General features: G+C 43.9%; 1 protein-coding gene across 9 annotated transcripts in view; it reads left to right on the top strand.

The window, feature by feature from the left end:
- Positions 1–17,182, top strand: part of rapgef1b (Rap guanine nucleotide exchange factor (GEF) 1b) — a 191,563-nt gene that overhangs the window by 165,574 nt on the left and 8,807 nt on the right. For all 9 annotated transcript variants that reach the window (XM_078226333.1, XM_078226332.1, XM_078226331.1 and 6 more), the window contains 6 exons: positions 2,593–2,778; positions 3,454–3,538; positions 4,365–4,459; positions 5,871–5,949; positions 6,814–6,915; positions 9,667–9,764. In XM_078226333.1, coding sequence (XP_078082459.1) covers positions 2,593–2,778; positions 3,454–3,538; positions 4,365–4,459; positions 5,871–5,949; positions 6,814–6,915; positions 9,667–9,764 — 645 coding nt within the window. The remainder of the gene's footprint in view (positions 1–2,592; positions 2,779–3,453; positions 3,539–4,364; positions 4,460–5,870; positions 5,950–6,813; positions 6,916–9,666; positions 9,765–17,182) is intronic.

Genomic DNA, 17,182 nt, shown 5'->3' with positions numbered 1-17,182 from the left:
TCTAGTTTCTGCCACTTAATTTTATGGTCCCACTGCCTATTCACAGTAAGCGCATTTGTAACTAGTCAGGCTAATTAATTAAGAAAGTGTACTTATTCCATTATTCCCATCATATTTGGAGATTCTGAAATTTCTAAACACTCGGGGGAATTTTACTCTCCTGCCCACCACGGGAATCGTCGCAGGCGGGACACGGACCATGCAAAGGTCCGTTGACCTCGGGTGAGATTTTCCGGGACGAGTACGACCGGAAAATCCTGCCTTATTTCTTTGTCAGAAGATCTTGTAAGCCCCCGACCTATTTTTGAGTTTCACTTTTTTTTAATAGAAATTAAACTTTGCAGTAATAAATTGATTTTATTGAAATTAACTCTGTTAATCTTTGGTATGAGGGAGTTATCCTGACATCAGAATTTGTGTCTGGTGCAAGATTTCTGTCGCCCACAGACTTGTTGTCAGGCCAAGTGGCTAGGGCAGAGCGATCAACAAGCAGCTGAATGTCCTCTGGAGTGTGTGCAAAGAGAGTGCAATTGTCCACGAACAAAAGTTGCTCAGTTACCTTTGTACAAACCTTGAACCTTTGCAGGTTGAAGTCTGCCCTGAATTGAACGTGTACTCCTGCATCAAATTCTTGGTGTGCACTTGGAGCATGGAGCAGTAAATGGCAAAGAGAGCTGGAGCCAATGCACAGCCTTGCTTAGTGCTGTTGGTGTCAGGAAAGGATCCGATGTAGCACGTTGGCCATCATCGTGCCATCTTGAAATAAGCGAATGCGCAGATCATCTTTTCAGGGTGCCACCATTCAAGTTGTCGAGTTACACAACCTAGGAGTAGATAGTTGCTTTCTCCTGGTGAGAGGTCCGTATGTGCCTGATGGACCTTTATATACATGATCAAAATACTTCAAAGAGGGGAAATGGTGTTTGCTTTGGACCTGCAATGTGCTTCATCACAAAACAGTAGGATGAGAGTTCCTCACACCCTCTTCCACATTCCAAAGTGTTCATGTCACCAGCTCCACTGAAATTTGCATTCATGGATTAAATGCATTGAGTGCCGATTTATGGGTGTTTGAATGAATTATATAAGAGCAGTTAAACATTTGTGGTGGTTCCTAATGTAATACCTTAGGCTATATTGAGTGGCACAGAACATGATCCTGTTTCTTAGTAAATAGCTTGAATCTCCATATACTGAATGTCATTTCTAGTTTTGACGCATGTATACTTCATAGATTACATTCGCCAAAAACCTAATCTGTAGAATTTGGAAAATGTGTAGAGTCTACACCAGGGAGCAATTTTACATGAATACATTTGTGGACGAAGGAGATTATGCCTTCAGAAGATGATGTGGGGTAAATAACATGATAGAAGTTGTCGTGCGTGGGCTGTAGAAGGAATAGATTGAAGAAAAATATTTTTTTTGATAGTTTAGTTAGACATATGGTTCAGCAAACTCCGTTCTATCTGGTGATGTAAAGGTGCAAGTACGGATGACATGAAAACTGTAATAGCTAACAGAAATCATCGAATCCTACAATGCAGAAAGAGGCCATTCAGTCCATCGAGTCTGCACTGACTACAATCCCATCCAGGCCCTTTTCACGCAACCCCTCATATTTACCCTGCTAATTTAGCACGGCCAATCAACCTAACCCGCACATCTTTGGACTGTGGGAGTAAACCGGAGCACCCAGAGGAAACCCACGCAGACACGGAGAACGTGCAAACTCCACACAGACAGTGACCCAAGCCGGGAATCGAACCCGGGTCCCTGGCACTGTGAGGCAGCAGTGCTAACCACTGCGCCAACATGTTGCCCTAAAGTACTTAACATTTCCTCCCCAATTTATTTTTTTTTCCCTTTGCTTAGTTCGCTTTGCTCTAGGCACAGGTTGGTAGCAAGTAGCTATTCTGACTTGAAAGATTTCTCTCAGCAAAAGCACGGAGAATTAGAGAAATGAGATTAGGAGGAGAAAGTAACTCCAGAGGAGCTCGAATGAGGTCTGTAATTCACACCCTACACCCAGTTGCCCTTTTGAGTTTATCATAGTGAAAATTTCTATTTATGTAAGGAAGACTTGCATTTATATGGCACCTTTCACGAGCTCAACATGGCCATCCCAAAGCGTTTTACTGCCAATACAGTGCCATTGAAGTGTAGTTACTGTTTCAATGTAGGAAATTATTACCATTTATCTTGGAGGAAGGATGCAAAACTAGCTCAGGAAATGGTGAGTAAATCGAGCATAAACCTCAGCAATGTGTGTGTTCGTGACATTAAATGACAATGATCATCTCCAATTCATAGCTCTGATAGGGGAGCACACGATTGAATGGAAACTTGTGATTTACATTGCGCTTTAGTTACTGGAATATCAAATTTATAATGTGGAAGTATCCCTGCACTGCTTTTTTAATATTTAATAATACATTTCCATTTAACTTTCCTGTACATTTTTTCAGAAGTCTGCTTTCTAGCTGAGCTACATTGCCAATTGCATGAATTTTGCCCTACTGAACTGCAGTGGTGTTTTTGCTGTACTTGACTGCCATCGGATCAATTCCTTGTTGGTGCTTCGTTTTCCAGTTTGGTGGAACTATCAGATGACATCCTGAAGTTGCTGATGGAACTTGTGTTCCGTTTAGTGTGTAGCGGTGAGCTGAGCCTGGCCCGAGTTCTACGAAAAAATATTTTGGATAAAGTAAATCAGAAGAAAACTGTGAAATATGCTAGTCTGATGAAGCCGTTGGCTGCACGAGGGGTTGCAGCTAGGTAAGAGTTGCATGCAGACTATTAAAAAAATTCTGCGTTCTACTGAAGCGAGTTGTAAAATTGTCAATATTGAGAACAAAAATAAGTTTATTTTATTTTTTATTTATTAGTGCCACAAGTAGGCTTACATTAACACTGTAATGAAGTTACTGTGAAAATCCCCTAGTCTCCACACTCCGGCGCCTGTTTGGGTACACTGAGGGAGAATTTAGCATGGCCAATGCACCAAACCCGCACATCTTTGGACTGTGGGAGGAAACCGGAGCACCTGGAGGAAACCCACGCAGACACGGGGAGAGCGTGCAAACTCCACACAGACAGTGACCCAAGCTGGGAATTGAACCCGGGTCTCTGGTGCTGTGAGGCAGCAGTGCTAACCACTGTGCCACCGTGCCGTCCTATCTGTATATGTTAAGCAAGGAGTATAAAATGTGCAAATCTGTGGAGGCATATGTCTGTAAGGCATTTTAAAAAACTGTCAAAAATGAGGTGCATATTTATAAGTTACTGAAAGTGCTGATTAGCAAAAATAAAATAACCAAATGGAAATGGGCAGCATAAGTATTTTTGTTGGGGGGGAGGAAATAGGGGAAACCTGGTGAATGAAACCAGAATCTATTTTGTCCCTTTGACTTCTTGTAACCCTAGGTTAATGCCTTTTTGTTCCTCATGCAGGCCTGGAACCCTTCATGACTTTCATAGTCATGAGATTGCTGAGCAGTTGACCTTGTTGGATGCTGAGCTGTTCTACAAAATAGAGGTCAGTATCTGAAAGGAAATATTTCTGTGACAGTCTTAACAGAACATCAGTACATTTTCGTGGGTTGTGTTGACATGCGATTAGCTGTCAAGTAAAACAGAACTGTTCCATGTATTTAAAGTGCTAAAGATACAGCAAGCCTGTTTGAGATGATTGCAAATAGAGTCTTCAATTGAGTAGAAGAATAAGATCCGCTCAACAGAAACGAGTCTTAATAGACACCTGCAGACAGACAAGTGAACAACAAGCAGCAATCTCTGCTTGTACAAATAGCTCCAAACAATTGACTCATGAATATAATTGATACTGATAATAGTTTGCCGAGAGGAGGCATTGGGCAGCACGGTGGCACAGTGGTTAGCACTGCTGCCTCACAGCACCCGGGACCCAGGTCCCCGCTTGGGTCACTGTCTGTGTGGAGTCTACAAGTTCTCCCCGTGTCTGCGTGGGTTTCCTCCGGGTGCTCCAATTTCCTCCCACAGTCCAAAGATGTGCACGTTAGGTGGATTGGCCATGCTAAATTCTCCCTCAGTGTACCCGAATAGGCGCCGGAGTGTGGCGACTAGGGGATTTTCACAGTAACTTCATTGCAGTGTTAATGTAATACGACTTGTGACACTAATAAATAAAGCTTTAATCGTCTGTCAAAGCACTTCGAGTGGGAGGTACCCAAAAAGGAAATTATGACAATATTCCATTGGTAGATCTTTTGTGCCATATTTTTGGAACCAAGGGTACTTTATGCTACTGATCTAATAAGTATGCTGCAAATTTCGCAAATTGCTTGGCTTCCTTCATTTCCTTTTTCTATCATTTTTAATGACAGATCCCTGAGGTTTTACTCTGGGCCAAAGAACAGAATGAAGAGAAGAGTCCAAACCTAACAGAGTTTACAGAGCACTTCAACAACATGTCCTATTGGTGAGGATGAGGCATTATTTATCTAAATATCAGAACAGTCTGAGCCAATGATTTTTTTGAAGACAATTGAATGCTGGTTTTGTTGAATTGTTTTGTAGTGTAATAATCTACTGAGCCCTGTAGCCTTAAAGCCAGCCCAAAAAGAGTGCAGTGCAGAAAGTTACCTTACTCTGTATTGTCATTAACCATTTCTGCTTGATGTTTAAACTTTCAAAAGGCAGATGCGCTGCATTTAAGTGCCATTGTTGAATTGAAGCAGCATTGGAGGTGACCCTTAATAAACAGTAACAGTTGGCAACTTCCAGAATACTTTGGAGATAAATATTCACATGACTTCCATGGTTAACTTGTGAAAACAGTAATATTTGCTGTCAGAAATAGTTGGATTTTAATATTTTTGAAGGGGATTTAGAGGATCGCCAGATTCAATAGGCAGTTCACTTAATGGTGGAATTAAAATGATTGTAATAATTGGCGTGAAAATTTATACTTTCAATTTCATCACTTTGCAAAATCCAAAAAATGATCATTGTCATATTTTATGAACTTTGTGACTTTGTTCCTGAAAGTTCAACATGTCTTCTCCCTTTCGAACCTGGCATTCCGCTCCTTCCCCATTATTTTCAATTTACTCTGCATTCAACTGTGAACTGAATATTGCAATGTTCACATTTCACACCAGAAGAATGTCACGAACCACACGGATGTCATCTGGAAGGGCATCTCAACTTGAAATACGGGTTCATGGTGGTGGGATGGATCTTCAGACGAAGAAATTTGTGTGAAGAGAGATGAAGGGATTCCAGAGATATGGAGAGAAATGTCTGGCATTCAAGTCATTATCTTCCTAAAGCAGGATGTTTAGCATCGAGAATTTATTCTAATGGAGAACTGTGACAACGAAGCCATGTGCTGCTTACTCCACAGCACATGCTCGCTTGCCATAGCTATCTTTCCCCTCCTCCCCTAGTTTTATTCTGAAAATACTTAACTTCGTTGGACTGCAATTTCATGGATGTCAACTGCTCAGCCAAGTGACTATTCATCATTGAGTATCACAAGAGTATCACAAGCCAGAAAACATCACAGATGGCCCTTCACCTGGTGTTGTTGGGCGGGCATTTCCCTTCAAGGGTCCCTTGATGGCATTTAGGAGAGCTGCTTTTTTTTTCTGTACCCCCGTATCATCTGGACCCCCTTCACCGCCACGTATCATCTGAGGGTCAACCTTTCTGTGCTAGCAGTTGAGATTGGCTAATTGAGGTATTGTCAGGACCCCCCTCTGTATTGCTTAAAACACACCCCCGCCTGCCTCTGAATGCAACCTTGAAGCTGATGACAGCAGCTGATCGTTTCTCTGCCCTGAATTGTGATGTATTTTAATTTGTTAAATTCTCTTGGTGTCTTTAAGGGTGCGGTCAATAATTATTCAACAGGAGAAAGCACAAGATCGGGAACGGTTGCTCCTAAAGTTCATCAAAATCATGAAGGTTTGTAAACTGGTACAACTGCTAAACCATATTCATTCTAACAACCTACTGCTGTTAAGATCATTAATACTGAGTTGCAGGACTCTATTTACACAAATATGACTGCATATATCAACATGCTTTAAAGTTTATTTATTCGTCACAAGTAGGCTTACATTAACACTGCAATGAAGTTGCTGTGAAACTCCCCTTGTCGCCACACTCCGGCGCCCGTTCGGGTACACTGAGGGAGAATTTAGCATAGCCAACGCACCTAACCAGCACGGGTTTCAGATTGTGGGAGGAAACAGGAGCACCCGGAGACGGGGAGAACATGCAGACTCCACACAGACAGTGACCCAAGCCGGGAATTGAACTCGGGACCCTGGCGCTGTGATGCAGCAGTGCTAACCACTCTGCCACCGTGCCGCCCTTGCCACTTGGGCGATAATGTGTGGCTGTTGAAGAGCTAATCTGAAACATAGTGCAATTATATGCATGTGAGTGCATAGCTTCATGTATATTTCAATCAAGAAACCAGATTTTTATTTTAAAAAAAGAAACACTTTGGAAATGAATGGATAATTTACGATTTGCCGCATCCCTTTGGATGTGCGTAGGGGGAACTTTCTGTCTTTTTTATGTATGTTGACTCTGACTTATTTTATTGTGAAGTGAAAGTAATTGATACGAATGCAAGTTTCCAGCTAGATGGGGAGCGTGACACAAATCAGACTGGGTTTCTCTTGCATGGAGAGGAAGGAAAATATTCGGGGGGGTGGGTGGGGCAGGGAATGAAGTCTGTTCTTCACAGAAATATTCATTTAGCCGTGCAGCTTTCAAATCCTTGCAGCAAGCGCTGAAATTCATTCTTTTTCCTTTCAGCACTTACGCAAACTGAATAATTTTAATTCATACCTGGCTATATTATCTGCATTAGACTCTGCACCCATCCGTAGGTTGGAATGGCAGAAGCAGACTTCGGAGGTAAGGCCCTTCCTGTTCCCTTCAGGCCCTTTTTGTACTTTAATGCAATTTAGCAAATGAGTATGCAGCAAAATGTCCAGCTTCAATCCTTGCAATGACAGGCTTGTCCAGAAATTTGAGCAAAATGCCTTTAGGGCAGCAGTAAACTATATTTAGGTATATGTTGTCATCCCAATTTTATGTGGCTGGCGGAGTATCATATTTGTATGGCACTTCATGAGTGCATAGCTTCATGTATATTTCAATCAAGAAACCAGATTTTTATTTTAAAAAAAGAAACACTTTGGAAATGAATGGATAATTTACGATTTGCTGCATCCCTTTGGATAGCTGATGGAAATGTCAGGTGAAATGAAGGATGCTGTTTACTCCAGCATTGATGCGTATGATCAGGGACTTGACTAGTGTCCATCCCATAATATACAGCAGTTGAGAATGGTTAATATTGTCACTGATTGCAATGGGGTGAAAGAAGGTTTCACGCTGTCATCCTTCACTTTAAGGAACACAGAGTTCCGTAAATGATGAACTGAGCCATTGCTAAATTAATCAACAGTAAAAAGTAATCCTAACCAGAGCTCTGTAATATTAACAAGAGCATTTTCAGTAAATTCAGTGTGCAGATTAAGAGTTTACTTCTGGTGCACTGACTGAGTCTGCTATAAATAAAGCTGCAGGGTTACATCTGCATCTGTTGCCATAGTTGTATGCAGCTTAAAATACGTGCAAATTATACAGTAATGTTTTTCAGCTGAGCTTAGTTCCCGTGCCTCAGTCTCAGCCATGTTCGCTTGTCACCACCACTAAATTAAGCAGCTCTTTTGAAGTTAAGAAAGAAACATTCAAGCTGGCAATCAGAAATAAAAATGTGTAGGATCTGCACGGCCAATCATTCTGAACCTGAGGGGGGAAAGCGAGCAATTCTGCTGAGAATTGCAGTGATCTCAATCTTTAAGTGTAACTAGAAAATTGTGAAGTTCGCTCAAAAAAGTGATGCCCAAGGATTTGTTTTACCAGATCACAAATTTTCTCTCTTGCAACAGCAAAATTAATTCCATTTCTTAAAATACATAATAAGGTTTTAAAATTTGTTATTTTCTGGGTTATTGCCAGGTGTAAAGACGTGAAAAGTCTGCACCCATGAATCATCTTTTGAATTCGCAAATCTCCACCCACTTACTAGGTTTTTAATGACGCTTTTATGTGGATTCAAAGTTGCCTCAAAACTGGGTCTAAATAGCCTCCAACTGTCCACAGCAGTCAGCTTAGTTAACATGCTTTGAAATTGTGCATTAAATTGAACTTGGAGAGAAACGGTGGCAGCAAATAAAAAAGTAAATGAAAAACAACGATGAAATAGTTACAAGGAAGAAACTTTGAAAGATTGGTAGGAAGTTGAAAACTAAGAAAAATGACTGAAGACATTCATAGCAAAGTAGATAATTGAACAAGATAAGTTTGAAGAAAGACATTGACCTGTGACTTGATACTGTGAAGAGGGAGTAAGTCTCATGATGAACCCGTCTCTTTACGAAGTACCTTGGGTAGAGACTTAGATTAACCAAGTAGTGACAAGTCAGCCTGGTGCGCAACAAGGATTTGGAATCTGAAACATCATGGTACTTGACACAAAGCAAGCTGTTCTGTATGGATTCTACCACTTTGCTGAAAGCAGATGCCTGCCACGTTGCTGACAAAACTGAGGCTTGGCACAGCAGCTGCTAGACAGTGTTGTCTAAAAGTTGCTCAAGACCATATGCTTGTGTGTTAAAGGGCCTGTGCCAATCATGATTGGATTGCAGAGTCTTAACAGTTGTGCCAAACCTTATGGTAAAAGCACAGTTTAGTGAGGGTTAACAAACTATGATTGGGGGATAATGACAGCATTCCTAAGGTGAGCCCACTGCTCATTAATCTAACTGATGTTTCCTTGTGTCACCTTGCCTCAGAAGATAACGCTGGTCATGCAACCATTGGTTTGTCAATTGCCTAAAAAACTAATAACTATTCTCCTGGGAGTTAGTGCAGTGTGGAAGGAGGGATAGACATAAGTGGGATTTCAATTGTGAAATTAGCTCTGGGATACTAGACCTGCTGAAGAAAAATTAGAATGTAGTCACCTGTCCATAGTGGACTCCATTTTCCGGTGGGTTTTTATTGCTTGGACCAAGAATCTGGTGACCGCGGTTTGGTCGCCTTCTCAACAGCATTGGTTCCAAATTAGAAAGGTTGCTTTAACAGGAGGACATTGTGAAGGTTGCTGTTTTCTATTTTCTTCTATCTTTTGCCTTGACATAATTCATAATTGAGTCTACCCCACAATGAAGTCCCATCTCCCTATCCACAATTAGAGGATGGCCAAGGGCTCTGAAAACCTTTAGCACTTCAACTGGCTTCTACATGTCTAAGTTTAAAGCTTAAAGTTTTAAATTTATTTATTAGTGTCACAAGTAGGCTTACATTAACACAACAATTAAGTTACTGTGAAAATTCCCTCGTCGCCACACTTCGGCGCCTGTTCGAGTACACTGAGGGAGAATTTAGCATGGCCAATGCATCTAACCAACATGTCTCTCGGACTATGGGAGGAAACTGGAGCAGCCAGAGGAAACCCATGCAGACACAGGGAGAATGCGCAGACTCCGCACAGTGACCCAAGCCGGGAATTGAACCCTGATGCTAACCACCGTGCCACCCTACATTGGACTGCATCATTGTTTGATGAACTAACTTTTACCATTTGATTTACAGGGTCTGGCTGAGTACTGTACACTCATTGATAGCTCCTCTTCATTCCGCGCATATCGAGCTGCTTTGGCAGAGGTGGAACCACCTTGTATACCTTACCTGTGAGTAATGAAATGGGTTGTGTTCTGAAGGATGAATGGGGTCTCAAAATATTGATGAATAAACTGTTGTCCACAGCGAGTGTGGATTTGCTAGTTCAAGCATTGACTGTGGTACACAGCAGCTGAACGTCCATGCTTGTTGCTCATCGCTGGAAAATCTACTATTTAGGGGGAAATGAATTAGAGATAGGGAGCATAGTATTTCAATTGAGCTACAGGTGCTGGTAAGTGTAATGATTTTTCTCTCTATTCTGTAACCTGGTTACTAATGGACATGTATGTGACCAAACATTGTTCATGCTGACCAATCAGGAGGCCCATGACTCACTCGTTCCTGGACGTGTTTATATGTAACTGTGTACACTGCAAGTACCTGGAAGAAATCATGCTTGCATTACACTCTTTCTTACTTCACACTCTCGTACTAATTGCCATCTTTTAACATACTTTTATTATATTTAACTCAGTCTTTATATTTACATGGCAGATGGTTGTTATCTCCACAGTGGCATTTGTGAGAGCTGTTATCAGGCCGTTGCTCAGTGTTTCCTGCTGTATCTGTTCACCCCTCATGCTGACCTGATCTCACCAAAAAGCCTCATAATGTCTACTTCCTTCTCCCTTCTCTCTGAATAATACCTTGGGATCTTCTAAGTTTCCCTGAAAGGGTGGAAAGGGCCTTGGTTTAACCCCTCACCCAAAAGATGGTACCTCCAATCATGCAGCACTCCTTCAGTGCTGCACTTAAGTGACAGTTTATGTGCCCAAGTCTCTGAAATGTGATTTGACCTTTGACCTTCTGACTGAAGCAAGTACTACCCACCCTGTAAATGTGAATGGTACAACAGACCTGTCAGTAGTATAACATATCAGCATGGAATTTCCATATTAAAAATCTTTAGAAGTTATGCTGGGCGCAACTCGCAAGAAGTTGCCTCGTTCCAGTGCCATCTTAGTGGAAGCAGTGCCACTACCAACGGGAGAGTGTAATTAGTGTTTTAAGTTTACATAGGCAATTTCCATTGCAAACAAGGACATTGTCCTGATTCCAAAATTTCTGTTATAAAGACCCAGTGACACTCAAATGAGGACTGAATAAAGTCTGTATGTCCTTGTCAGCCATTATTCTCTAGAGCTATAACAATTCCAGGGACTGGAATTGTTATAGCTCTAGCTCGTTAGAGGGGTCAGTTTTTGTTCAAAGCGTGCAGGAAGGTTTTTTGACTCAGTATGTAGACAGGCCAACTAGAGGTGAGGCTATATTGGATCTGGTGCTGGGAAATGAGCCAGACCAGGTGCTAGACTTGGAAGTTGGTGTGCATTTTGGTGATAGTGACCACAATTCGGTTACGTTCACCTTAGTGATGGAAAGGGATAGGCATGAACCTCGGGCCAGTGGTTTTAGCTGGGGGAAGGGTAATTATGAGGCTATTAGGAGAGAATTAGGAAACATAGGTTGGACTAGGAGATTACAGGGACTGGGAACGTCCGACATGTGGAGTTTTTTCAAGGAGCAGCTACTGCGAGTCTGTGATAGGTATGTCCCTGTCAGGCAAGGAGGAATTGGTAGGGCTAGGGAACCGTGGTGCACCAAAAAAGTTTCTTTGTTGGTTAAAAAGAAAAAGGAGGCTTATGTTCGGATGAGACGTGAGCACTCGGGTAGTGCACTAGAAAGCTTTAGATTGGCTAAGAGGGAGTTGAAGAGCGAGCTTAGAAGGGCTAAAAGGGGACATGAGAAGACTTTGGCGGATAGGGTTAAAGAGAATCCTAAGGCGTTCTATAGGTATGTCAAGAACAGAAGGTTGGTTAGGGCAAGTTTAGGGCCAGTTATAGATGGCAGAGGGAAGTTATGTGTGGAACCGGAGGAGATTGGTGAAGCATTGAACCAATATTTCTCTTCGGTGTTCACGCAAGGGGACATGAATATAGCTGAGGAGGACACTGGGTTGCAAGGGAGTAGAATAGACAGTATTACAGTTGATAAGGAGGATGTGCAGGATATTCTGGAGGGTCTGAAAATAGATAAATCCCCTGGTCCGGATGGGATTTATCCAAGGATTCTCTGGGAGGCAAGAGAAGTGATTGCAGCGCCTCTGGCTCTGATCTTCAGGTCGTCGTTGGCCTCTGGTATAGTACCAGAAGATTGGAGGTTAGCGAATGTTGTCCCATTGTTTAAGAAGGGGAACAGAGACTTCCCCGGGAATTATAGACCGGTGAGTCTCACTTCTGTTGTCGGCAAGATGTTGGAAAAAATTATAAGGGATAGGATTTATAGTTATTTGGAGAGTAATGAATTGATAGGTGATAGTCAGCATGGTTTTGTGGCAGGTAGGTCGTGCCTTACTAACCTTATTGAGTTTTTTGAGAAAGTGACCAAGGAGGTGGATGGGGGCAAGGCAGTGGACGTGGTATATATGGATTTTAGTAAGGCGTTTGATAAGGTTCACCATGGTAGGCTTCTGCAGAAAATGCAGATGTATGGGATTGGGGGTGATCTAGGAAATTGGATCAGGAATTGGCTAGCGGATAGGAAACAGAGGGTGGTGGTTGATAGTAAATATTCATCATGGAGTGCGGTTACAAGTGGTGTACCTCAGGGATCTGTTTTGGGGCCACTGCTGTTTGTAATATTTATTAATGATCTGGATGAGGGTATAGTTGGGTGGATTAGCAAATTTGCTGATGACACCAAAGTCGGTGGTGTGGTAGACAGTGAGGAAGGGTGTCGTAGTCTGCAGGAAGACTTAGACAGGTTGCAAAGTTGGGCCGAGAGGTGGCGGATGGAGTTTAATGCGGAGAAGTGTGAGGTAATTCACTTTGGTAGGAATAACAGTTGTGTTGAGTATAGGGCTAACGGGAGGACTTTGAATAGTGTGGAGGAGCAGAGGGATCTAGGTGTATGTGTGCATAGATCCCTGAAAGTTGGGAATCAAGTAGATAAGGTTGTTAAGAAGGCATATGGTGTCTTGGCGTTTATTGGTAGGGGGATTGAATTTAGGAGTCGTAGCGTTATGTTGCAACTGTACACAACTCTGGTGCGGCCGCACTTGGAGTACTGTGTGCAGTTCTGGTCCCCACATTACAGGAAGGATGTGGAGGCTTTGGAGAGGGTGCAGAGGAGGTTTACCAGGATGTTGCCTGGTATGGAGGGGAGATCCTATGAGGAGAGGCTGAGGGATTTGGGATTGTTTTCGCTGGAAAGGCGGCGGCTAAGAGGGGATCTTATTGAAACATATAAGATGATTAGAGGTTTAGATAGGGTGGATAGTGATAGCCTTTTTCCTCTGATGGAGAAATCCAGCACGAGGGGGCATGGCTTTAAATTGAGGGGGGGTAGTTATAGAACCGATGTCAGGGGTAGGTTCTTTACCCAGAGGGTGGTGAGGGATTGGAATGCCCTGCCAGCATCAGTAGTAAATGCGCCTAGTTTGGGGGCGTTTAAGAGATCCGTAGATAGGTTCATGGACGAAAAGAAATTGGTTTAGGTTGGAGGGTCACAGTTTTTTTTTTAACTGGTCGGTGCAACATCGTGGGCCGAAGGGCCTGTTCTGCGCTGTAATGTTCTATGTTCTATGTAACCCTGCTTCACTTGAAGACTACAATTGATCTCAAATCCATGTGCTTCATCACTGGAGATTCATGTTTCTTTGTTCGAATCTACAACTGTGCACCGAAGAATGGTTAACTCACTTGGTTTCTGTTCGCTTTTTGATTGTCAGTGCTAACTATTAATCATATGCTTGCCAGCAACTGTTTTATCTCATTCATCACCAAGATAAAATTATAACTCAATTATAACTTTAGCTCAACCCTTGTTAACGTGAATACAAAATAGTAGCAACCACTAACTTGGGGTTAGTTAACTTGATAACGAGTTAACTGGATAATTCATCATTTATTGTTATGGATTGCAAAATGCAAACACCAAATCAGTCATCTGCAGAAATATTGTAAGCTCCTGCCAGGAATATACTCATGTTTCTTGCTGTGGAGAAAGGCAGAGCTGAGACTGGTGACAGGATTTTTGGGGTAAGAATTAGTTTTAAGTACTTTTCCGCGGGTGTTATTTATTTATTTAATTTAGTTTTAAATTTTGGCGCGCAACCGGCAGTGGCCGCGGGGTTTACTGGGAAGGGTCTCTTGAGTTTTTTTTTAGTGCACAGGAGGTTTAAAAGGCAGGTCCCACTATCTAGCGGGCAGCGTTGGGAGCGGGCAGCGGAGTGAGACGGAGCTGAGTGAGAACTGAGGGGCTTTGGCTCATCGGGCTTAGGCAGAAAGGGCGAGCAGGGGTGAGTTTCTTATTTTTAAAAAATTTTATTTATAAGTTACTTTTCTCCGGGTACCTTGGTAGAAATAATTTGGAACAGAGAGGAATAATCTTCATTCACTTTTTTCCCTGTGTTTAAAAGGGCAATTATGACTGTCAGGCCAGTATGTTGTTCCCAATGTAGGATGTGGGAGGTCCTGGAGGCTCCTAGCCTCCCAGACGACCATATCTGTGCTGGGTGTGTTGAGCTGCGGTTCCTAAGGGACCATGTTAGGGAACTGGAATTGCAGCTCGAGGACCTTCGCCGGGTTAGGGATAGTGAGGAGGTCATTGACAGGAGCTATCGGCAGGTGGTCACACCGGGACCACGGGAGGAGGGTAACTGGGTAACAGTGAGGAAGGAGAAAGCTCGGGTGATGGTGAGCACCCCGGTGGATGTGCCCCTTAATAATAAGTACTCCTGTCTGAGTACTACTGGGGTGGACAGCCCACCTGGGGGAAGCAGCGGTGGCAGTGTCTCTGGAGCTGAGCCTGGCCCAGTAGTGCAAAGGGGTAAGGAAAGGAGGGTAGTGCTAATTGGGGACTCTACGGTGAGAGGGTCAGATAGGCGTTTTTGCGGACACAGACGGGACTCTCGGATGGTGGTTTGCCTCCCTGGTGCAGGGGTCCGGGATGTCTCTGGTCGAGTCCCAGAAATCCTGAAGGGGGAGGGAGAGGAGCCCAAGGTCGTGATGCATATAGGTACTGCTGACATCGGTAGGAAGAGGGAAGGGGTCATGAAAAGAGAATATAGGGAGTTGGGTAGACAGCTGAGAAAGAGGAATGCAAAGGTAGTAATCTCGGGATTGCTGCCTGTGCCGCGGGAGAGTGAGAACAGGAATCGGTGGAGAATTAATGCGTGGCTGAGGGACTGGAGCAAGGGACAAGGATTTGGGTACTTGGATCATTGGGACCTCTTTAGGGGCAGGTGTGACCTGTTTAAAAAAGACGGGTGGCACTTGAATCCCAGGGGGACCAATATCCTGGCGGGAAGGTTGGCTAAGGCTACTGGTGAGACTTTAAACTAGAAAGGTTGGGGGGAGGGAATCGAAATGAGGGGACTGAGAGCGAGGAGGTTAGCTCGCAAATAGATAAGGAATGTAGACAGGGTAAGAGGGAGGTTGGACGAGTGAGGGAGAAGGGAAGTGCTCAGGCTGAAGGTCTGAGATGTGTCTATTTTAATGCCAGGAGTGTAGTGAATAAAGTGGATGAGCTTGGAGCGTGGATTGCTGCTTCGAATTGTGATGTGGTGGCCATTACGGAGACTTGGATGTCTCAGGGACAGGACTGGGTGCTTCAGGTGCCGGGTTTTAGATGTTTCAGGAAGGACAGGGAGGGAGGCAAGAGAGGGGGGGGAGTGGCACTGTTGATCAGGGATAGTGTCACGGCTGTAGAGAAGGTGGACGCCGTGGAGGGACTGACTACGGAATCTCTGTGGGTGGAGGTTAGGAACAGGAAGGGGTCGGTAACTTTGCTGGGTGTTTTCTATAGGCCGCCCAATAGTAACAGAGATGTTGAGGAGCAGATGGGGAAACAGATCCTGGAGAGATGTAGGAATAACAGAGTTGTCGTGATGGGAGATTTTAATTTCCCAAACATAGATTGGAATATCCCTAGGGCTAGGGGTTTGGATGGAGAGGAGTTTGTTAGGTGTGTCCAGGAGAGTTTCCTGACACAGTATGTGGATAAGCCTACTAGAGGAGAGGCTGTTCTTGATCTGGTGCTGGCTAATGAACCTGGACAGGTGGAGGATCTCTCGGTGGGTGAACATCTTGGGGATAGCGATCATAATTCTATCTCCTTCACGATAGCATTGGAAAGAGATAGGGTCAGGCAGGCTAGGAAAGTGTTTCTCTGGAGTAAAGGGAAATACAGTGTCATCAGGGAGGAAATTAGACGGGTAAATTGGAAGGAGGCATTCTTGGGGAAAAGTACCGAAGGAAAGTGGAGGATTTTCAAGGAATGTTTGTCTGGAGCTCTGCATGACAACGTTCCGATGAGACAGGGGGGTGTTGGTAGGGTACGGGAACCGTGGTGCACGAAGGTTGTGATGAACCTGGTAAATAAGAAAAGAGAGGCGTACAGAAGGTTCAGAGAGCTAGGAGGTGTTAAGGATTTAGAGGAGTATACGCGATGTAGGAAGGAGCTTAAGAAGGAAATTAGGAGAGCGAGAAGGGGTCATGAGAAGACCTTGGCGGGTAAGATTAAGGAGAATCCCAAGGCTTTCTACAAATATGTCAAGAGTAAAAGGATGAGATGTGAAGGCATAGGACCCTTAAAAGGTGAAGGGGGAAAAGTTTGTGCGGAACCGTTAGAAATGGCGGAGGTGCTTAATGAATACTTTACCTCGGTATTCACGGTGGAAAGGGATCTGGGTGGTTGTACTGCTGGATTGCGGAGGACAGAAAGGATCGAGCATGTGGACATAAAGAAAGAGGATGTGTTGGAACTATTGAATGGCATCAAGGTTGGTAAGTCGCCGGGACCGGATGGGATGTACCCCAGGTTACTGTGGGAGGCGAGGGAGGAGATTGCGGAGCCTTTGGCGATGATCTTTGCATCGTCGATGGAGACGGGAGAGGTTCCGGAGGATTGGAGGATTGCGGATGTGGTCCCTATATTCAAGAAAGGGAACAGGGACAGCCCGGGAAATTACCGACCGGTGAGTCTAACCTCAGTGGTTGGTAAGTTGATGGAGAGGATCCTGAGAGACAGGATTTATGATCATCTAGAGAAGTTTAGTATGATCAAAAGTAGTCAGCACGGCTTTGTCAGGGGCAGGTCGTGCCTTACGAGCCTGGTTGAGTTCTTTGAAAATGTGACCAAGCACATTGACGAAGGAAGAGCGGTGGATGTGGTCTATATGGACTTCAGCAAAGCGTTCGATAAGGTCCCCCATGCAAGACTTCTTGAGAAAGTGAGAGGGCATGGGATCCAAGGGGCTGTTGCCTTGTGGATCCAGAACTGGCTTGCCTGCAGAAGGCAGAGAGTGGCTGTGGAGGGGTCTTTCTCTGCATGGAGGTCAGTGACCAGTGGAGTGCCCCAGGGATCTGTTCTGGGACCCTTGCTGTTTGTCATTTTCATAAATGACCTGGATGAGGAAGTGGAGGGA

Source organism: Mustelus asterias, chromosome 13 (assembly GCF_964213995.1).
Source record: "Mustelus asterias chromosome 13, sMusAst1.hap1.1, whole genome shotgun sequence".
Classification (NCBI taxonomy): Eukaryota; Metazoa; Chordata; class Chondrichthyes; order Carcharhiniformes; family Triakidae; genus Mustelus; species Mustelus asterias.
This window is presented reverse-complemented; position numbering and strand designations above follow the sequence as displayed.